General features: G+C 51.3%; 1 protein-coding gene across 1 annotated transcript in view; it reads right to left on the bottom strand.

Moving 5' to 3' along the window:
- Positions 1 to 2,160: 2,160 nt before the first annotated feature.
- GPR157 (G protein-coupled receptor 157) overlaps positions 2,161 to 20,397 on the bottom strand; it is a 24,615-nt gene continuing 6,378 nt past the window's right edge. The window contains exons 2-4 of the mRNA XM_019976565.2: positions 9,110 to 9,323; positions 5,320 to 5,514; positions 2,161 to 4,879 (exon numbers count right to left, since the gene is read on the bottom strand). Of these exons, the coding sequence (XP_019832124.1) occupies positions 4,688 to 4,879; positions 5,320 to 5,514; positions 9,110 to 9,323 (601 nt within the window). The 3' untranslated portion in view covers positions 2,161 to 4,687. The remainder of the gene's footprint in view (positions 4,880 to 5,319; positions 5,515 to 9,109; positions 9,324 to 20,397) is intronic.

The following is a 20,397-nucleotide window of genomic DNA, read 5'->3' as shown; positions in this document are numbered from 1 at the left end:
CCCACTCTTGCACAACCCTCTCCATCATCAACACCTCCCACCAATGGTTCACTTGTTACTTGGGATGAAAATGCACTAACACGTCATTATCACCCAGAGTCCACAGTTTACATCAGGGCTCACTCTTGGTGTTGGACACCTGTGTGTTTAGATAAATCTGGGTTGACAAGTATCCATCATCATAGGGTCCATGTTGTGGCAAGTCGCTTCAGTTGTGTCTGACTCTTTGCAACCCTTATAGGCTATGGTCCACTAGGCTCCTCTGTCCATGGGATACTCCAGGTAAGAATACTGGAGTGGGTTGCCATGCCCTCCTCCTCCAGGGGCTCTTCCTGAACCAGGGTCATACAGAGTGGTTTCACTGCCCTAAAAACTCCCTGTGCTCCACCTCTCTTCCTCAGCCCCTGGCAACCACTAGTCTTTACTGTTTCCATAGTTCTTGCCTTTTCCAGGATGTCTTATGTTGGAACCATACAGGATATAGCCTTTGCAGACTGGCTTCTTTCACTTAGGAATGCATTTACGTTTCCTATGTCTTTTTATGACTTGATAGCTCTTTTCCATTTAGTGCTGAGTAATGTTCCACTGTCTGGATTGTTGTTTAATTGCTAAGTCGTGTCTGACACTTTTGTGACCCCATGGACTGTAGCCTTCCAGGTTCCTCTGTCCATGGGATTTCACAGGCAAGAACACTGGAGTGGGTTGCCATTTCCTGCTCAAGGGAATCTTCCTGACCCAGGGATCGAACCCTCGTCTCCTGCATTGGCATTCAGATTCCTTACCACTGAGCCACCAGGGAAGCCCCACTGTGGGTGCACCACAGTTTATTTATCCATTCACCTACTGAAGGGTATCTTAATTGCTTCCAAGTTTGGGGGAGTTATGGATAAAGCTGCTACAAACATTCATATATAGGTTTTTGTGAGGACATAAGTTTTCCACTTGCTTGGGTAAATAGCAAGGAGCACAATGGCTGGATTATATGGTAACAGCATGTTTAGTTTCATTAAGAAACCACACAACTCTCTCCCAACGTGGCTGCACCATGTTGCATTCCCACAAGCAGTGAATGAGAGCTCCTGCTGCTTCACGTACTTGCCAGCGTTTGGTGGTGTCGGTGTTCCGGATCTTGGCCATTCTCCTAGGTGTGTAGTAGTGTCTCCTTGTTCTAATGTGTGTTACCTGGTGACACGAGATGTGGAGCATCTTTTCAAGTGCATATTTGCCACCCATGTATCTTATTACTATTTGGCCGGCACCTGTTAAGGTCTTTGGCCCATTTCTTAATCAGGTTGTTTTCTTCTTCCTGAGTGTTAGACAGCCCACTGTGTATGTTGCGAAGGTACAGACGTGACTCCCCCTCCTCCCAGTTTCACTGAGAAATAGTTGACACATATCCCTAAGTTGTATCAAAGTGTATAGTGTGATGCTGATTCACCAGTATTGTGAAATGATGACAATAAGCTAACATCCATTGTGTCTTTTGCATACATTTTCTTTCAGTCTGTGGCTTGTCTTTTCATCCTCTTGATAGTTAATGTATTTTTAGGCTGACAAAATCCAGGAAATCAAACAAATAGACAAGCAGCACTTTGGGAAGCAAAATTCCCCAAGATACAGCAGTTAAAAAAAAAAAAGACTTGAAGGCAGGGCTGCATGGGCTGTGAGGGTCTGCACAGAGCAAGACAGTGGGCTCTGATGGTTGCTTTTGGAAGGCTGAGAGCCCTTGTGCTCCAGCAGTCCCCAGCCCCCAGGGAACCTTAGCAGCCACTGCAGTGGGTCACTGGGTATCATGATAAAATCATGCAGGGAGACAGGGTTGGTGGCTCAGTGTCTGCAGTGTGTCACTCAGGAGAGTTTAGCCTCAAGCTGTGAGCCCTTGAAACTTGGATCTGTTGATCCTCAGATGGGATGGGGCCTGGGAATCTGTATTCTAAACACCACTACCCCTGTCCCCCAACCACCACCGACACCAGTCTCTCTATCAGGCAAACTCAGGAGCAGCTGGCTGTGCCAACCGAGTGGCCTCCCACTTGACTGCTTTTGCCCACAGACAGGACCCAGACATTGTTTCCAGGGCCCAACAGTGTGGAAAGTGCTGAACAGCACAGATCAGTCTGACCCACCCTGCCCAGCTCCACCCACATCAATGGCAATCAGTTTACCAAAGACACAAAAGAAAAATATTTTATTTAAAATAGCCACTTTGGCCTTGACCAGTCAGGGTTTTCATGACAACTTTGCACATGCCAAAAAACCTCTCTCAATGTCATTATTCCATTACAGGAAGTCTGCAAAAATGTTCTTTCTCTTGTCATGGATGCATGCAGAGCTCTGTCTGCACCCTCGACCGAGACTAAAGTCATAATCTTTATTAAAAAACAAACACATACACACACACACAAAACAAAAACAGACACAATTCAGAAGCTCAGAAGTACAGAGCGGCAGAAAGTGCTTAGTAAACCTGAGAAAAAGACCAAGGTTCAAAAAGTGCCTGAGAAGAGAGGGGCTCGGGGCTGAGCCTGCAGCCCCTGTGCAGGCTGAGGTCATACGGTGGGGCCCAGGGAATGAGGGTGGATAATCTTTGAGTACACTGACACACAGAGAGAACCCACAGGAAGAATGCACTTCTGTCTTGCTCTGATATGAGGCAGGAACCCTCCTAGAGTTCAGAAAGGGGCTTTATTCCACTCGTTCTACTGCTCTGAACTCCACCCGCCCAGCTAGACTGACCTGAGTGAGAAAGAGGAGATGCTGCTGTTTGCCAGTACAAGGACGAGTCCCTCCCCTGCCCACACCTGTTCCCCACTCACAGGAACATTTTCACCTGTCTACAGAGATGGGGTGGGGAGCAGAGGGAGAGAATGGAAATAGGTGCATCTTTGGGGTGGTTTTCAGAAGAGGCACAGCACAGCAGAGGTGCTCTCCTCTGTGCCCTGACTCCCTCTGCAGGTGTTTCCCGGCTGCATCTGGTCTGGGGAAATCCAGGTCAGGCAGCAGTGTTGCACCATCTGATCCAAGGCCTCTGGGGCCCCCTTGAGAACAGATGTAGTCTAGCATCATTCTCCCTGGGGCCCATACTCAGCCGTGACTGATTTTCTCCTTTGCAGCAGCAACTTCCTGAATTTCTGCTCCATTCTAGAAGCTAATGTGAGGCTCGTTACCATCTGTGCGCCCAAGGTGTGCTGTAACATTCTTTGAGGAACCCCAACTCCCCCGACATAGGCCATTTCTGTAAGCAGACTGCCCTCCTGCCAAGCAGCCCAGAACTTTCTCTGAATCCTAAAGGGATGTTCATCCCCTTGCTGATTTTCATAAAATCTTTTTTAAAAAGGAAACCCAACAAGAGCGTTTTCGACCTAGTTCTGTAGAGGACTCTTCCTTTCAGTCTCTTCCTGTTACAGATTTTGCTTTTGAGAGTAAAAGAGGGATCAACAGTAGCTGTGGCTTTGGTTTTAATCCAGAACCATTTTACGGGTTCAGAACATCACTGCAGTTACAGAGTGCTTGTGGGACCCACAGGAGGGGCAGCACCTGTTGAGTTCAACTCCTCCTCCTCAAGCCCCCCCCACCCCATCCCAGTGACAGGTACACCTCCCTTCTTAGCCAGTGGCTTCTGTGACTTAACAGAGAAACTGTTTTCTGACCTATAGAGGAAAGGGTTGGTGGACGAGTCATAGACAATAGAGACATGGATGCTTCTCTTAAATCCTTTTTCTTTCATATCACCCCAGGATGCAAGTGTCATGCCTCCCAATCAATCCCCCTAACTTTCCCTTTCAGGGAGGAATCAGTATTTGGGTGATTTCCTAACTCTTTGGTTGCCTTTCCTGTAAAAAATTAACCTAGGAAGTGAATAAATCAGCAATCTCCAGGCAAGGATTACTGGAGTGGGTAGCCCTTCCATTCTCCAGGGCTCCATCCCTGGGTCTCCTGCATAAAAGCAGGCAGATTCTTTACCATCTGAGCCACCAGGGAAGCCCAATCCTTCCCCAATGTTAAGTGTCTCATAGAGGCAGGAGTCTGGATCCTGGCCACACCATCTCCATCAAGGGCAGGGAGCCCATAGACACAATTCAGGAGGCCCCTGGAGACCGGCCATCCTGAGCAGCTGTGTGCAGCTGTGCCCATGCTGGTCACTAGGGAACCTCCTGGTTCAAGGTAACTGACCCTTGCATTGACCAGCAAAGCCATCCAGGAAAAGCCAGGCTCTCAGGGGAATTCCAACGCCCTGACAAACCAGGAATCTGCTGTGTGTATCTTGGTGGGGGCCCCGTCTTTGGCACCCCGGCAGTTTATTGAGGATGGGTGCACGGTTGTACATGTATCTTTTGGTGCCTTTCCCACCAGTGTGGGTCCCTCTGACTGTAAATAGTGCCGTGTAGTCAGGAGCCCCAGACTCCTGGACCCCAAGGTGACCTGGCAGTGCTCACGAACCACTGGTTTCCCTGAATCTCAGTGCAGCCCTCGTGCTGACAGAATCCCCCCCAGTGCAGAAGGACACGGCGTGAGAGGGATGTGCCTGAGGGTCAAGGAGGTAGACAAGCTGAGTTTGCGCTGCTCCCCACGGGGGTCAGGAGCTGCAACGGCAGGAGGCTGATAGGGCACCTGGCATGCCCACTGGGGACTCAGAGTCGTCTGCCCCAGGTCGGCCGCACCACGCCTGGAACCGGAGGGCAGCAGCTCAGGTGCTGGGAAGTTCGTTTGGGGTCCGCCTGGGCCTCTGAGACTCGCCCCTCTTGGAGGGCGCAGGGGCCTCGGGAGGCTGAGGGGAGCAGCAGCAGCAGCAGAGGGAGAGGAGCCGGGTCCTGACCACGCGCGTGCAGAAGACGAACATGATGCAGTTGGCACCTCCCTGGAAGGTGTTCCCGATGCCCTGGTGGGGAGAAAGGAAGAGGCGTGAGTGCCAGGGCTGAGTGGGCCTGAGCAACACATGCAAGGAGGAGCAGGGGACCCAGGACCTTGTCCTCCACCCCTGGGGGCTGGTCCATGGGGACCCTGGCCACCAGGACCTCTGACAGCACCGGGCAGGCCTGAACTTGAAGGCATGCCTCGAGTCTTCTGGGTTGGGAAGGGCTAAGGGTCGGTCCACTTTCCTGGGGTTCCTCCTAGGCCATGGGACAGCAACTCAACACCCACGGGCTGCCCTGGAGCCACGCTGACTTTCAACCTTTTCTCCTCAAGGCTCCCTGTCAGGCAGGGCATGGAGGAGGGCACAGAGGAGCAGGTCCCCCACATGCCCACGCTGGCCGGAGCATTGGGGCCTGCCTGCCCCACTGACCCTGCAGCCGGCCAGGCAGGGGACGGCAGACCTACGTGCAGAACCACCAGTACCGGCATCCGCACCGCCGGGGAGCCACAGAGGGTCAGGACGAAGCGCACGGTGCTCCAGACCCGCAGGCAGATGAAGATGAGCGGGATGAGGACCAGCTTCTTATTGGCCACGGAGGTGCGGCGCTGGAGCTGGTGTGCCTCGGAGAGGATGGGCCGGTACTCCGAGAGCTCCTCGTGCTGTGCGGGGAAGGCAGAGAGCAGACGTGAGATGAGCGACATGAGATGGGGGCCCTCCTCCCCACTCCCTCCCTTGCCCTTGGGCTGCTGTCTCCCCGCACCTCCTGGGGACAGACTGGCTGGAGTGGGAGGATGTGAGGCGTGCAGTGCCTGACACTGGCAGCCCAGGTTCCATCTCTGGCCCGTCTTATCCATCCACTGGCCGTTCCACATCCTCACATGGATGTCTAAAACATGTCGGAAGCTTTTCATGTTCAAAACAGATGGCTGACCTCACCCCCAAGCCTACTGCCTGCTTCCCCATCTCAGCCCTGTCCTTCCAGCTGCCCGGGCCCCAAGCTTGGGAGTGGTCTTTGGTTCCTGTCTCCGTGCGACAGCTCATATCTGCCCCATAGGCAAGCTCCGCAGGTTCTGCCTTCAAAACGGACCCAGACCTGGAAGCTCTGTCCACAGTCACTGCCACCAGCCAGGTCCAAGCACCGCCAGCACTTCGCTGGATGGTTGCCACTGCCTCTTCACTGGTCTCCCTCCATCGCCCTGATCACCCCAACCCCCTCTCCACTGCAATGTCACTCTCAACACAAATGCAGTATGGTTCCTTGAAAACCAGTGTTCGTTACAGCACTATTTACAACAGCCAGGACACGGAAGCAACCTAGATGTCTTTTGGAAGATGAATGGATAAAGAAGACGTGGTACATATACACAGTGGAATATTACTCAGCCATAAAAAAACATCTGAGTCAGTTCTAGTGAGGTGGATGAACCAGAGCCTGTTATACAGACTGAAGTAAGTCAGAAAGAGAAAAACAAATATCATATATTAACACATGTATATGGAATCTAGAAAAATGGTACTGATGAGCCCATTTGCAGGGCAGCAATGGAGACAAAGACACAGAGAAGAGGCTTGTGGTCACAGAGAGGGAAGGCGAGAGTGGGACAAACGGAGAAAGTAGCTCAGCATATGTACACTATCACGCGTAAGGCAGACAAGAGCGCCAGTCACTCAGCCACATCTGACTCTTTGGGACCCCATGGACTGTGGCCCACCAGGCTCCTCTGTCCATGGGATTTCCCAAGGCAAGAATATTGGAGTGGGTAGCCATTCCCTTCTCCAGGGGATCCTCCTGACCCAGGGGTCCAGATCTCCTGCATGGCAGGCAGATTCTTTACCATCTGAGCCTCCAGGGAAGCCCCCATAAGATGGATGGCTGTTGAGCAGTTGCTGTATCACAGGGAGCCCAGTGTGGTGCTCTGTGATGACCTGGAGGGATGGGCGGGGGGTGGGGGGTGGGTGGGAGGGGGACGGGAGGGCAGGGATGGAGGCCATGGAGGGAGGGGATGTATGTACAATTATGTCCGACTCACATTGTTGTATGGCAGAAAACAACACAACATTGTAAAAATTAAAACAACAACAAACCTAAGTCAGATCAAGCCAGTTTTCCACTCCAAGCTCTTGGTGACTCCTCGTTTCATCCGTTCCTTAAAAAGTCCCCAACTCTAGTTCTCTCTGACTTCATTCCTGCCACATTCCTCATGCTTATTCTGCTCCAGCCACACAGACCTCCTAATCCTCCAAACATGCCAGGCACACCCCACGCCCGGGTCTCTGCACAAGCTCCCTCCCGCATACGTGCCCCATCAGTTCAGTTCAGTTCAGTCGCTCAGTCAGGTCCGACTCTTTGTGACCCCATAAACCGCAGCATATCAGGCCTCCCTGTCCATCACCAACTCTCAGAGTTTACCCAGACTCATGTCCATTGAGTCGGTGATGCTATCTAACCATCTCATCCTCTATTGTCCCCTTCTCCTCCTGCCTTCAATCTTTCCCAACATCAGAGTCTTTTCAAATGAGTCAGCTCTTTGCATCAGGTAGACAAACAGCCAAAAAAAAAAAAGACACAGGCAAGAGCTGCAGCTGGGCGGCGGGGCGGGGGGACGGGGGTAGTCCTGGGCAGAGCCTGGTGGGGCCCTTGGGAACTTCCATCTGGGAGCCCTGGAATCTTCCTAGGGCAGGAGGAAAGAGGAGGTGAGAAGGGCACCCCCAGCCCAGACAGAAGACCAACTAAAAAGCCCTTCAAAGACAGAGAGGATCTCAGACCCATTGGTACTCCTGCCAGCATCTCTGTCAGTGACTCAAAGTTAAGCCACAAGAGGGCGGCAGGGAGGAGTGAGAATCAGGTAGATTTCCAAGTAAAAAGAAAACCCGAAGTGTGTGTTTCAGGAGACAGACAGGAGCACAGGGTGGGGATCAGGTCTCAGACAGCTGCAAGGAGAATTTTACACACTTGGAAGTTGTTGCTGAGCCTGCAGCACACTCGAAAGATGGGGGCATTCTCTCCTACAATTTCAGCCTTGAAAACGCAGAGCAGAAGGACACACACCACATCAGCAGGATAAGCTAGGAAGCCTGTCCCCAGAGCTTTCACTCTGTTACCACTCCAGCCAGGTGCCATATTTTACCTTCCATCGGAATTGCACCTCTGCCTCCTCCTAGGAGTGCAGGAACCATGCTTGAATTCTCATTAGAAACTCCCACTGCCACTCAGAACTTTCATGTATAGTAGATGCTCAATAAAAATGCACTGAACAAATGCTTGAGCAGATCAATGGATGGGCTAATCTGAGCATTTCTGGGGTAGCCCTTTGCACATGGCTGGCTTCCTTGGTGGGTCAGCAATAAAGAACCCATCTGCCAATGCAGATGTGGTTTTGATCCCTGGGTTGGGGAGATCCTCTTGAGAAAGGAATGGCAACCCACTCCAAGAGTCTTGCCTGGGAAATCCCATGGACAGAGGAGCCTGGCGGGCTACAGTTGCCAAAGAGTCAGACACAACTTAGTGACTAAACAATCACAGCAACGACTTGTACATGGCTAGGAGAAAGCCCGTACTTCACATCTGCAGAAACGAACCGGTAGTCCAGCACAAGGAACAATTCGGTCAGATGATCAGAGGAAAAGCATTCTTTCTGAGAGTTTCTGGCCAGAAGTCTAGCAGACTTCTGATCAGCCCAGTCTATTGAATTCCTGAGAGCCCGAAAAACCTACCACTTAGGATATTTTAATCACCAAGAATAAGAAGTGAATTATTTGTACCACTGATTAGGGAAGTCTGTGGCCTTCCCTCCCCAACTCGGGGGGTGGGGGTGGGGCTGCCAGGTCAATTCTTATTTGGCTAGTGCTGATCTGCACGTAAGCATCTTTCATCCAGGTTCCTTTCAAGGTTAAACAACTGCATGGATCTGTCCAGGAGGGGGCAGTAGAGAGCTGTGGCCCAGACCGCAGGCTGAGCTCGTATGCCTCCTTGATTCCACTCACTGGGAGTCTGCGGAGCCCCTTAACCTTGGTGAGCCTTGTTTCCTCATCCACAAATGAAGGAATGAAAGGACCCGCCCCGACGGGGCTGTGTAATTATCAAACCAGACAACCCACAGTGCTTATAAAATTCGGCATGCATCACGGTGAGTGATGCAGAGCAAGCCCTCCCTCACTCTGGCCGGCCACTCGTCCTTCCCCTGAGATGGCCGACCCTGTTGCGGGGACACACTGGCCACACAGAGCTCTGGGCGGGCCCCCCGGGGCACCTACCGCCCGGTGGATGTGCTTCCGGATGAGGAGGTAGAGCACGGGCAGAGTGACGTAGGCCAGCAGCTCCCACAGCTTCCCGGTCAGCAGCATCCACAGCACCCGGTCCTCCGCCTCCAGGTTGATCCAGCACCAGCCCACCGACACGTCCGAGGCGTCGTAGCCGATCTTCTTCAGAGCCACAGCTGCCACGGTGATGGCCAGCGGAACCCCCCAGCTGAGGAGTAAGGAGCAAACAGACCGCGGTGAGGTCAGACCCAGCTCCCAGCAAAGCCAGCAAGGGTGAAGCGACCGGGATGCTGTGCAGACAAGGTCAGTGCTCTCCCAAGCCCACAGCAGACAGTGTCCCTGGAGAACAGGGGGGCTGGAGTCCTCAAAGCCCCCAACCCAGCTCTGCTCTGCCTAAGCCCAGGAAAGGGGACACAGGGGCTGTCCTGGCCTCCCACCTGGACACACACATCCTCCCAAGCGCTCGGAGGCTGGGTTCTAACTCAGAATTGCCAGGCTCCTCGGAGACTAGGATGCCATAGCATTCTCACTTCCCTGGTGGCTCAGACGGTAAAGCATCTGCCTACAATGTGGAAGACCCGGGTTCGATCCCTGGGTTGGGAAGATCCTCTGGAGAAGGGAATGGTAACCCACTCCTGTACTCTTGCCTGGAGAATCCCGTGGATGGAGGAGCCTGGTAGTCTACCGTCCATGGGGTCTCAAAGAGTCAGACACGAATGAGTGACTAAAATCACACACCATAGCACCGGAACAGCCAACTCCTTCCTGCTTCGGGAGGCCTGGGCACCAACCTGCAAACATCGGCCCATGTGGCCAAACATCATCCAGACACCCCACTAGCAGACAGGCCCCCGTGACCAGCCTGGGTCCGGGAGTGCATACATACACTGGCGGCTGTCAGGGTCCCGTGCAGCTGCAGCAGGAACTAGAAGAGGGGGTAGGCTCTAGGCAGACATGTCTTCTTGGGCCCTGGCAAGGATCCAAATGTGTTAGTCACTCAGTCCTGTCTGACTCTTTGCGACCCATGCTACTCTGTCCATGGAATTCTCCAGGTAAGAATACTGGAGTGGGTAGCCATTCCCTTCTCCAGGGAATCCTCCTAACCTAGGGGTTGAACCCAAGTCTCCTGCATTGCAAGCAGATTCTTTACCATCTAAGCCACCAGAGAACCCAAGGGGACACTTTAAAGCATAGAGCCGGGGTAGGGCCCCCTCTCAAGGCAGTGCTGGATGGACTTTTCTAGAGTTTAGCACAATGGCAACACAGCCAAGATTAGGGCCGAGCCCCAGGGCCCTTCCCTGGTAGTCCCCACACCAGTCTCCCCCCAAAACCTTTCAAGTTGGTGAGAGGGACACAAACAAGCTAATGTGGAGGCCCTCAGGGTGGTTAAGAGCTTGGACAGCGATGCAACAGGCTGGGTCCAAGTCTCGGGCCTGCCCCGCATGGCTGCAACACATCAGTGTTTTTCTGCACAAAATGGGGATGATCACGGTGCCTGGAGCAGAGCATTGCAGTCAGTCATTACCAGAATGAACTGATCAGCGTGAGGTCCGCACACAGGACAGGGTGTGTCCGTGTTTATGTCAGGCAGGCTCATCCCTAGGTCCCAGGATCCAGGATCCAGGCCTGCGGTGCAGGCGCCAGGGAGGTGTGAGGCCTGTGACCCCAGGAGGACACACGAGCCTATGTCCCAGGTCAGCTGCCCAGAGAACAAGTAGTAAGTGACCAGGACAGTGTCATTAGGAAAACACTTAGTGCGGAAAGCGGGAAAGCGGTTCTACCTCAAGGGCTCTGTGTAAGGGATGCCAGCTCTTTCTGAAAGTCATAGAACATGTGGTCCCAGTTGCACTTGGTCTGTTACCAAAAGGAGGCTAGAAGAGCGGTGTTTCTATCTGGGTCTCCAAAGGCTGCAGGATGGGGGAGGAGGCAGGGCAGGCATGGTGATGCATAGGAGAAAGCTCCCTGGGCCTGGGGAAGGCTTGGTGTCCATCCTCCACTGACCGCTGCAGGAGGGCCCCACAGCCCTGCAGCTCCGGCTGTCCGGAGGCGGAAGCGACATGTCCCCCTTGAAGGCACAGAGGCACAGGAGGGGCCAAAACTCCACCCAAATGAAAGGACTATGGGATTATTATGTTACACTTACAATGGAGTGTGCTATTTTTTTTCAACTTTATCTGTGGCTGCACTGGGTCTCGGTTGCTGGGAGAGGGATTTCTCAGTTGTGATTAGCGGGGGCTACTCTCTAGTTGTGGTGCACAGGCTTCTCATTGCAGTGGCTTCTCTTGTGGAGAAGGGCCCCAGAGTGCAGGCTCCAGAGTGCAGGCTCAGTGGTCGTGGTGCACGGGCTTAGTTGCTCCGTGGCACGTGGGATCTTCCTGGACCAGGGATCAAACCATGTCTCCTGCATTGGCAGGAGGATTCTTAATCACTGGACCACCAGGGAAGCCAAATGCTTGTCCTGTGAAGAATTATTGATCTATTAAGTTAATATATATTATTGTCAAACTATTTTGTCTTTATAAAAGTTTCCCACTTTAAAACTCAAGCCATTGTAAATAGCGCTGCATTGAACGCTGGTGTATGGCAGAAACCAACACAACATTGTAAAGCAATTATCCTCCAGTTTTCAAAAAACAACCGCACACCATCCTAGTAAAGGACAACATGTGTCCACTATGAGTTCCAGAAGGCGATGGCCATGTGGGCTCACTGCTCCACCTCAGCATCCACATCAGCGCCCGGCGTGTGGCGGGGCAAAACTAGGACCTACTGAATGAATGAAGCATGAGCCCAGCGGCCAAGACAGCTTTTCCCAATTAAATGTTCACTGCAAGGACATTCCTGAAAGGAGGTGAAAGGCTTTTAAAGCAGCAGTCTCCAACCTTTTTGGCACCAGGCACTGGTTTCATGAAAGACAATTTTTTCCACAGAATGAGGGGTGGGGGAGGATGGCTTGGGGATGTGGTGTTGGATAAGACTGTTGAGAGTCCCTTGGACAGCACGGAGATTAAACCAGTCAATCCTACAGGAAATCAACCCTGAATATTCATTGGAAGGACTGATGCTGAAGCTGAAGCTCCAATACTTTGGCCACCTGATGCGAAGAACTGACTCACCGGAAAGGACCCTGATGCTGGGAAAGATTGAAGGCAGGAGGAGAAGGGGATGACAGAGGATGAGATGGTGGGATGGCAACACTGACTCAATGGACAAGAGTTTGAGCAAGTTCCAGAAGATAGTGAAAGATGGAGAAGCCTGGAGTGCTGCAGCTCATGGGGGGTCGCAAAGAGTCAAGACACAACTTAGCGACTGAACAACAACAAAACACATTAGATGCATTGTGCACTTTATTTCTATTATGGTTACAGCAGCTCCACATCAGATCATTAGGCATTAGAACCCAGAGGGTGGGGACCCCTGTTAAAGGGCTGAACCAGAAATCTGAAGTTAGAGGTGGGAGAGCAGTGAGTAGAGACCATCAGCTGGCAGGATGGGAGCCAGGGATTCCCATCCTGGGGGGAAGGCAGAGCACAGGCTTGGCAGGAGGAAGCTGCCTCCTTCCCTCCTCAGCATCCTCAGGGCCCCCAAAGGAAACCCAGGGACCACAGGGTGACAACCGTGGTCCAGGTTTTACAACTTTTGGTCTGATGGACAAAAGCTACAACGCGATGTCTCTCCTCTGTGTGATGGGTGTGCCTGGAGCTGAGTCTGTGCTGGAAAACAGCCAGAGGGAAGACCAAATAGACAAAAGGTTTTAAAAGGGCTGAGACTGTGGGTTGATCAATCAGAGTCGCTGTTTGAACTTGAGCACAGACAGCAGCTTTACTGGAGCCAGAAGCTGCCTGGGAGGTACCTGAGTGTACCTCCCACTCAGAGGAGTAACCTCAGGGAGCGTGGGAACAGAATGGGCGGGATGGTCTAATAACCCCGCCAAGCAGGCTCCAACAGATGCGTAATTTATAGGTAAAGACACTGGTGTGTTGGTGATGTTTTAACATCAGAAAGACGTCTGCATACAGACACACACACACACAAACTGATTATGAGTTTTACTAATATAAAGTAAAACGTATGGAAACCTAGGTGGGCAAGGGAGAGTGGAATGAATTGAGAGATTGGGATTTACATATATACACAATTGATGCTATGTATAAAATAGATGGGCTTCCCAGGTGGCCCAGTCAGTAAAGAATCCACCTACCAATGCAAGAGACACCAGAGACATGGGTTTGATCCCTGGGTCGAACCCCTGGAGCAAAATGGCAACCTGCTCCAGTAGTCTTGCTTGGGAAATCCCATGGCCAGAGGAGCCTGGCAGGCTAACATACAGTCCATGGGGTTGCAAAAGAGTCAGACAGGACTTCGTGACTAAACAACAACACATTAAATAGATAACTAATGAGAGCCTACTGTATAGCTCAGGGAACTCTACTCAGTGCTCTGGGATGACCTACGGGAAGAAAATCCAAAAAAGAGGGAATACATGTGTATTTAGAGCTGATTCATGTTGCTGTACAGCAGAAACTAACACATCAATCGTAATGTGAGAAACACGCTCAGCAGCCCAAACTCAAATGAACGGTCTTGGAGAAACAAGGTGCAGCGGGAAGCGGGGCTTTAATGATGGTCTTGCAAGATCGGGTGTCTGGTGGGCAGGCTCACCCAGGGTCGCTACATGGATCATGTTATCCGCAAGCTATCCCTAGCAGGCAAGCCCCTCCTCCAGTTCCTCACTGGCTGAACACTGTGGAGCAAACAATCTTCCTGGGTGTCACCTCGGTTTACTTCCTCTCTCTTTATGGGCTGGCCCCTCACTGACATCTTGTTTCCTCCTTTCCTCCGCACCTATTTCCGTTCTTATGTTTTGAATTCACCAATGGAATGAGCCAGCATGAAAATCCTAGGCATCCCGCCCTCTCTCTGTTTGCCTGGACTTTCTAGTTTTGTAACTATTGCATCAGCAAGCTGTCACTCAAAACTAGCTATTCTTGAAAATGGACCACTTTAATAAAGTTCTTTATTTCTTGCAGTAAAGCAACCATACTTCACTATTTAAAAAAAAAAAAAAAAAACGATGTGAGGCGAGGCACACAATCTGTAAATAATAATAAAATACACAATACTCATTGTGTACTCCATACAGCCAATTGATTCTCACAGGATGCTCTTGTTGACTTTTTCCAAACTGGTATCCGCAGCCAACCTGTGGTTGCAGTTAGCCAATGAGAGTAGTTCCCTGACAGGAAGGTGGATGCTATTTTCATTTTCCTTAACGAGTAAGATGGAAGTGAAATGAGGAAGACCTGGGGCACCAGACAAGTGCTGGGAACTTTACTGGCTTGATATGAAGTTGATATGATGTTTGACATGACCAACCTCTCTGTGACTCAGGTAACACTTTTCCAACACCAGAAGATATTTCTTCTTTTTCCCTGCTCTGGGACCTGGCCCATTCTCATCACCTTCCCCTGAATGTCCAGCTTCCCACCTGCCCTGATGTGGCTGCTACCTGGGCTTAGGTTCAGAGACAAGAAACACTTTTACATTTTATCTTTACTACTTACATTTCCTGGGCTTCCCAGGTGGCACTAGTGGTAAAGAATCCACCTGTCATTGCTGGAGACATAAGGATATGCGTTTTATCCCTGGGTCGGGAAGATCCCCAGGAAGAGGGCCTGGAAACCCACTCCAAAATTCTCGCCTGGAGAATCCCGAGGACAGAGGAGCCTGGCGGCCTACAATCCATAGGATCTTAAAGAGTTGGACATGACATTTCCTAATCACTTTCTTAACTTTAGATCAGGGGTCCAACACTAGGGGTCTCAGGCCAAATCCAGCCCAAAGTCTGATTTTTAAATTTATTTTTCCATTTTATTTATTTTAAATTGGAGTATAGTTGATTTAAAATGTGTTCATTCCTGCTGTACAGCAAAGTGAATCAGTTATACATATACATATAGCCACTCTTTTTATTCTTACAGTCTTTTAATTGGAGAATAGGTAATTTATGATATTGTGATGGTTTCTGCCATCACAATATAGCACAATATAGCAACATTAATCAGCCATAGGTATAAATATGTCCCTCTCTCTTAAACCTCCCCCTACTTCTCTCCCCAGCCCACCCCTCTAGGCTGTCACAGAGCACCGGCTTTGTGTTCCCTGCATCACACAGCAAATTCCCACTGGTTACCTACTTTACACATGGTAATGTGTATGTTTCAGTGCCACTATCTCAAATCATCCACCTTCTCTCTCCCCCACTGTGTCCACGAGTCTGTTTATTTCTGCATCTCCACTGCTGCCCTATAAATAGGTTCGTCAGTACCATCTTTCTAGATTCCATACATGTGTTAATATACAGTATTTTCCACTCTTTTTTTAGATTCTTTTCCCATGTAGGTAACTACAGAGCATTGAGTAGAGTTCCCTGTGCTACACAGTAGGTCCTTATTAGCAATCTCCTCCCTGGTGGCTCAGTTGGTAAAGAATCTGCCTGCAGTGCAGGAGACCTGGGTTTGATCCCTGGGTCAGGAAGATCCCCTGGAGGAGGAAGTAGCAACCCACTCCAATATTCTTGCCTGGGAAATCCCATGGACAGAGGAGCCTGGTGGGCTACAGTCCATGGGGTTGCAAGAGTGAGACATGACTTAGCAACTAAAATATATATATAAATATATATATTTATATATACTGGTATATATGTCAGTCCCAATCTCCCAATTTGTTGTATGTTCTTTAAAATAAAGTTTTATTGGCACACAGCCACACTCACTGGTTACATGTCACCTATGGCTGCTTGCAAGTTACCAGAGCTGAGCTGAGCAATTGCATGGGACGTCACATGGCCTGCAGAGCTGAAAATAATCACTATCCAGTCCTCTACAGGAAAAGTTTGCTGACATCTGCTTACAAATCAACAAAACTATAATTAGGACCAAAGGGGTTCTTGTTTTTCATATAATTTACTTAATTGTACGTTTAAATAGTTTAATTTTTAATGATAGTTCTAGCTAACAACCAGCCCAAAAAATACCCTGAAATTTAACAGTTGGGTTCCACAAACTGGCTCCAGGTCACCACTAGACAAGGGAAGAAAGGGATGGGGGGCTGAAACTGCACTGGGTTCTCACCTACAGAGCGAGGTGAAAGGCTGGCAACCTCAGATAAGCCAAGTTGCTCTCTGGCCAAGCGATCACCCTGAGCTGTTGGTGGTATGCGACCCTGGAAGGGACTCTGTAAAGACAAGTGTGACCTAATTGCCACTTTCCAGAAATGTCTACTGCTAATTTCTGACAAGTATAGGGCTGGCCAAAAAATTCAGTTGGGTTTTTCTGTAAGATGATACAGAAAAATGCGAATGAAGTTTTTGGCCTACCCAATACCACGTAACAGGCTTCTTTTTTATCCCTGTAAAAAAAAAACACCATCAATCAAAAAGTAAACAAAACCAGAAGAAGTAAGATATGGCTTAACAACAGCACACATGAAACAGACCAAGGGTTGCAGTTGATCGTGGCCCAGAAGGTCACGTGGTCGGAGAGGTCTCCCTGATGCTCAGATGTGGGTGATGGAGAGTGGCCAGCAAACTGTCCTGCCTCCATGTGGACACCTGGGACCCATATTCTAAACCTGAGCCTGTGACGCTGGCACCAGAGCAGGCATGTGAGGAGGCACTGGGCCTTGAGTGCTGAAAGACTTCTGAGGAGGGCCGGTGAGTGCAATAGCCATCACGCGGACAGAGGAAAGAAAAGGCAGGCATGCTGCTCAAGTCCCAAAGCAGGGGGCTGAACTGGCAGCTTTCTCCCCTCCCTGCTCCCACCAAGGGAAGGAAGTCATGTGACCACATGCAGGGGATGCTGTGAAAAGGCCTGAGGAGGGACATGGTTAGCGCAGGTGACCCCTTCTCTCCAAACCTGTGATATAGGCCGAGGAGAAGCAGGGCTGGGGTCACTTAGATGGAAGGCGCCTGAAGACTACACCAAAAAAAGGGATGGCAGAGGATGAGATGGTTGGATGGCATCACTGACTCAATGGATATGAGTTTGAGCAAACTCCAGGAGATGGTGAAGGACAGGGAAACCTGGTGTGCTGCAGTCCATGGGGTTGCAAAGACAGGACTGAGCAACTGAACAACAACAGAAGCCCATCTGTGAGCAGAATCCCCTACTTGGAAGGGCACCAAGGGCTTCTCCCAGAGGCATCCAGCCCCAGCTCTCACCTGTGTTTGCCTGGAAACCAAGGCCACACTCCAAGCTGGCTACCTCCCCCTTCAGAGGCAGTTATGGGGTGAGTATGTCTCCCCATCTCCCCCAGATTCCTGTGTTTAAGTCTGAACCCCTAGAACCTTGGGATGGGACTGTATCTGGGGATAAGGTCTTTAAAGAGGTGATGAGGTCAAAATGAAGTCATTGGGTCGTCCTAATCCAATAGGACAGGTGTCCATGCAAGAAGACTCGAGAGTCCCTTGGACTGCAAGGAGATCAAAATAGTCAATCCTAAAGGAAATCAACCCTGAATATTCTTTGGAAGGACTGATGTTGAAGCTCCAATACTTTGGCCACCTGATATTAAGAGCCCTCTCACTGAAAAGACCCTGATGCAGGGCAAGATTGAGGGTAGAAGGAGATGGGGGCTGAAGCTCCAATACTTTGGTCACCTGATGGGAAGAGCCAACTCATTGGAAAAGACCCTGATGCTGGGCAAGATTGAGGACCGGAGGAGATGAGGACATCCCTGACACAATGGACATGAGTTTGAGGAAGTTCTGGGAGATGGTGATGGACAGGGAAGCCTGATATGCTGCACTCCTGGGCGTCACAAAGAGTCAGACACTACTAAGAGACTGAACAAGAAATGGCTTTGTAAGAAGAGATCTGGATGCAAACACTCACTGAGGGACGACCATGTGAGCACACGGGGTGCAGACGGCTCTCTGCAAGCCAGGAGGGGAGGCCCTGCCCACACCTGGATCTCAGACTTCCAGCCTCTGGAACCCGGAGGGAAGGATGTCTGTTGTTTAAGTAAGTGCCCCACCCAGTCTGTGGGCTTTGTTAGGGCAGCTGGAGCAGACTAAGGCAGAGGCTGTCTTACCAACTGTAGGGGAGAGACATGCAGGGGCAGGGGACCGCAGCCCAGCCCTGGGGACCTCCCCTCTCATCACACCCAGACCAGCAGAGCTGGGGGCCCTCAGTAAGCTTGGGGGAGGTGTAAACTGACAAAAGTCCTGCAGCCTGGACACGAGCTTGGCTTGTGGAACTCGGCATTCACTTTGTTCTTTGGTTGCCCAGTGAGAAGCTGAACCAACGAGGGATCAGCTGGGCAGTGAGCAGGCTACCTCCCACACCTGAATTCCCTGGCATTTGTTAGAGTCCCACGAGAGGCGGCCGGTGCCCACAAGAGCAACACTCTGGATTTCCCTCAGAGTTCCCAGTTTGCCCAGTTGGGGATCTTCTGAAACCTGTCCCACCAGTCAGGGTGGGGAATGCCTGGGGTGACTCAGGGGTGGAAAGACCCTTCCCGCTCTGCCCCACGGGCTCCAGATCTCCTCAGTCCACTGTGGATTCCTGCACTTGCCCCTCACCAGACCTCACCCTTCCTACAGATCTCTGCTACATGGGTGGCCCTTGCTGGGAGGCCACAGGAGGGTCTTCTCCCCAAACAGCAGAGCCTGGTCCCTGTGCCTGTGCCCTACGGAAAGCCATGACTGTGAACGTGACCCTGAGATGCTCTGAGGACGAAACCACCAGGCAACAATGTGCCGATTTAGAAAGATCTTGGGAGAAGGACAGAGCCGGCCCAGAGGGAGGCAGCTGCAGGGAGCAGGGCCTGGGGAAAGGAATCCAGGCCTGAGGAGGCCTGGAGGTTTCTGCCCGGACAATGGGCTCTTAGTGTGAAGCGCTGGGCAGAGAGGCAGGACGTGGGAGTTCAGGGCGTCAGCCACTGGCCAGGCCACCATGAGGTTGCTCTGTGGCCCTGGCTGCAGAGGCGAAACACTCCCTGCCAGAGCCGGGCTCTGCAGTCCTGGTTCTGGGGGATCAAGGAGCGCTCTGTAGCACACAGGGATGCTTTTCTGCCCACCTGGGCCCAGGTAAGGCCTGCGGCATCTGCATGTGCCCCAGCAGGGTCGAGGGGCAGCCCCTGGTGCCCCCACGAACATGCAAATGCAGTGCAGAGACCTCACTGTAGCAGGGCTCTCAGAAAACAAAGTCAGTTCAGCTCTTGTCACTTTGGGGAGCACCACCTGGCGTGGGGTGCTGTTCACGCGGCCATTGCATCTATCCCCATTCAGGCACGGTCGCCTGGGGCCTTGTCACTGGGCCCTCGGTGAGCAAGCCGGTGTCTGCTTAGAGAGCTCACAGGCTCTCCCCTTCAGGGCCCACGGTTCACCTTTTCTCTGCACGGGAACTTCCCCGTCCCCACAGCAGGGGGTTTTATGGTGACTCTGCGGTGCCCTAGATTTCTCTCTTCCTCCAGAACTCCCAGCCACTGCCAGAGGGTGGGTGGGCACGTGGGCCAGGGGTCATGCCCACATCTATTCCCACTTCAGTGGAGCCCAAAGAAATCCTAAGGCTGCTGCAGGCAGCCAGCTTGGCCCGGGCCCATGGTGAGATGTGGCACCCCTGGCCCAACCTCCCCCCGCAATCACAGGACACACCAGTGGATGCCTGGAACAGGTGGCCCTGGGGTACGCAGGTTGGAGACAGTTAAGGACCCTGCCATCTTGGTTCAGAAGGAGCCCACCCCACCTTGCGGGGGAAGAGGGGCTGTTTTGAAAGGCAAATTGCTTTCTGCAGGGCGAGAGAGATGGTTTCAGGCTTATGTTATCAAAAGGGAAATGACCCCACCCGTGGCCACTGAGCTGCCCAGCACTTTCATAGGTGAGAACTGCAAACAGATGGTCACAGATGCTTATCCACATGCATGTACAACATGACCACAAACAAACTTATGGTTACCAAAGGGAGAGAGTGGGTGGATAATTTAAGATCCTATGTGTTTGGGATTAACACATACACACAATTATATATAAAATAGATAAACAACAAGGACCTACTACAAAGTACAGGAAACTCTACTCAGTATTTTCTAATAATCTATAAGGAAAATGAACCTAGAAAAGAATATAAATATATAACTGAGTCTGAAACTAACACAACATTGTAAGTCAACTATGTTTCAGTCAATCGATCAGTCATGTGGTGTCGGTATGATGCCGCTGCCACTGCTAAGACACAGTACGAAGGGACCTGATGCAGGACTTGCCCTTGAACGTGGAACAT

The sequence above is a fragment of the Bos indicus genome, chromosome 16 (genome assembly GCF_029378745.1).
Source record: "Bos indicus isolate NIAB-ARS_2022 breed Sahiwal x Tharparkar chromosome 16, NIAB-ARS_B.indTharparkar_mat_pri_1.0, whole genome shotgun sequence".
Classification (NCBI taxonomy): Eukaryota; Metazoa; Chordata; class Mammalia; order Artiodactyla; family Bovidae; genus Bos; species Bos indicus.
This window is presented reverse-complemented; position numbering and strand designations above follow the sequence as displayed.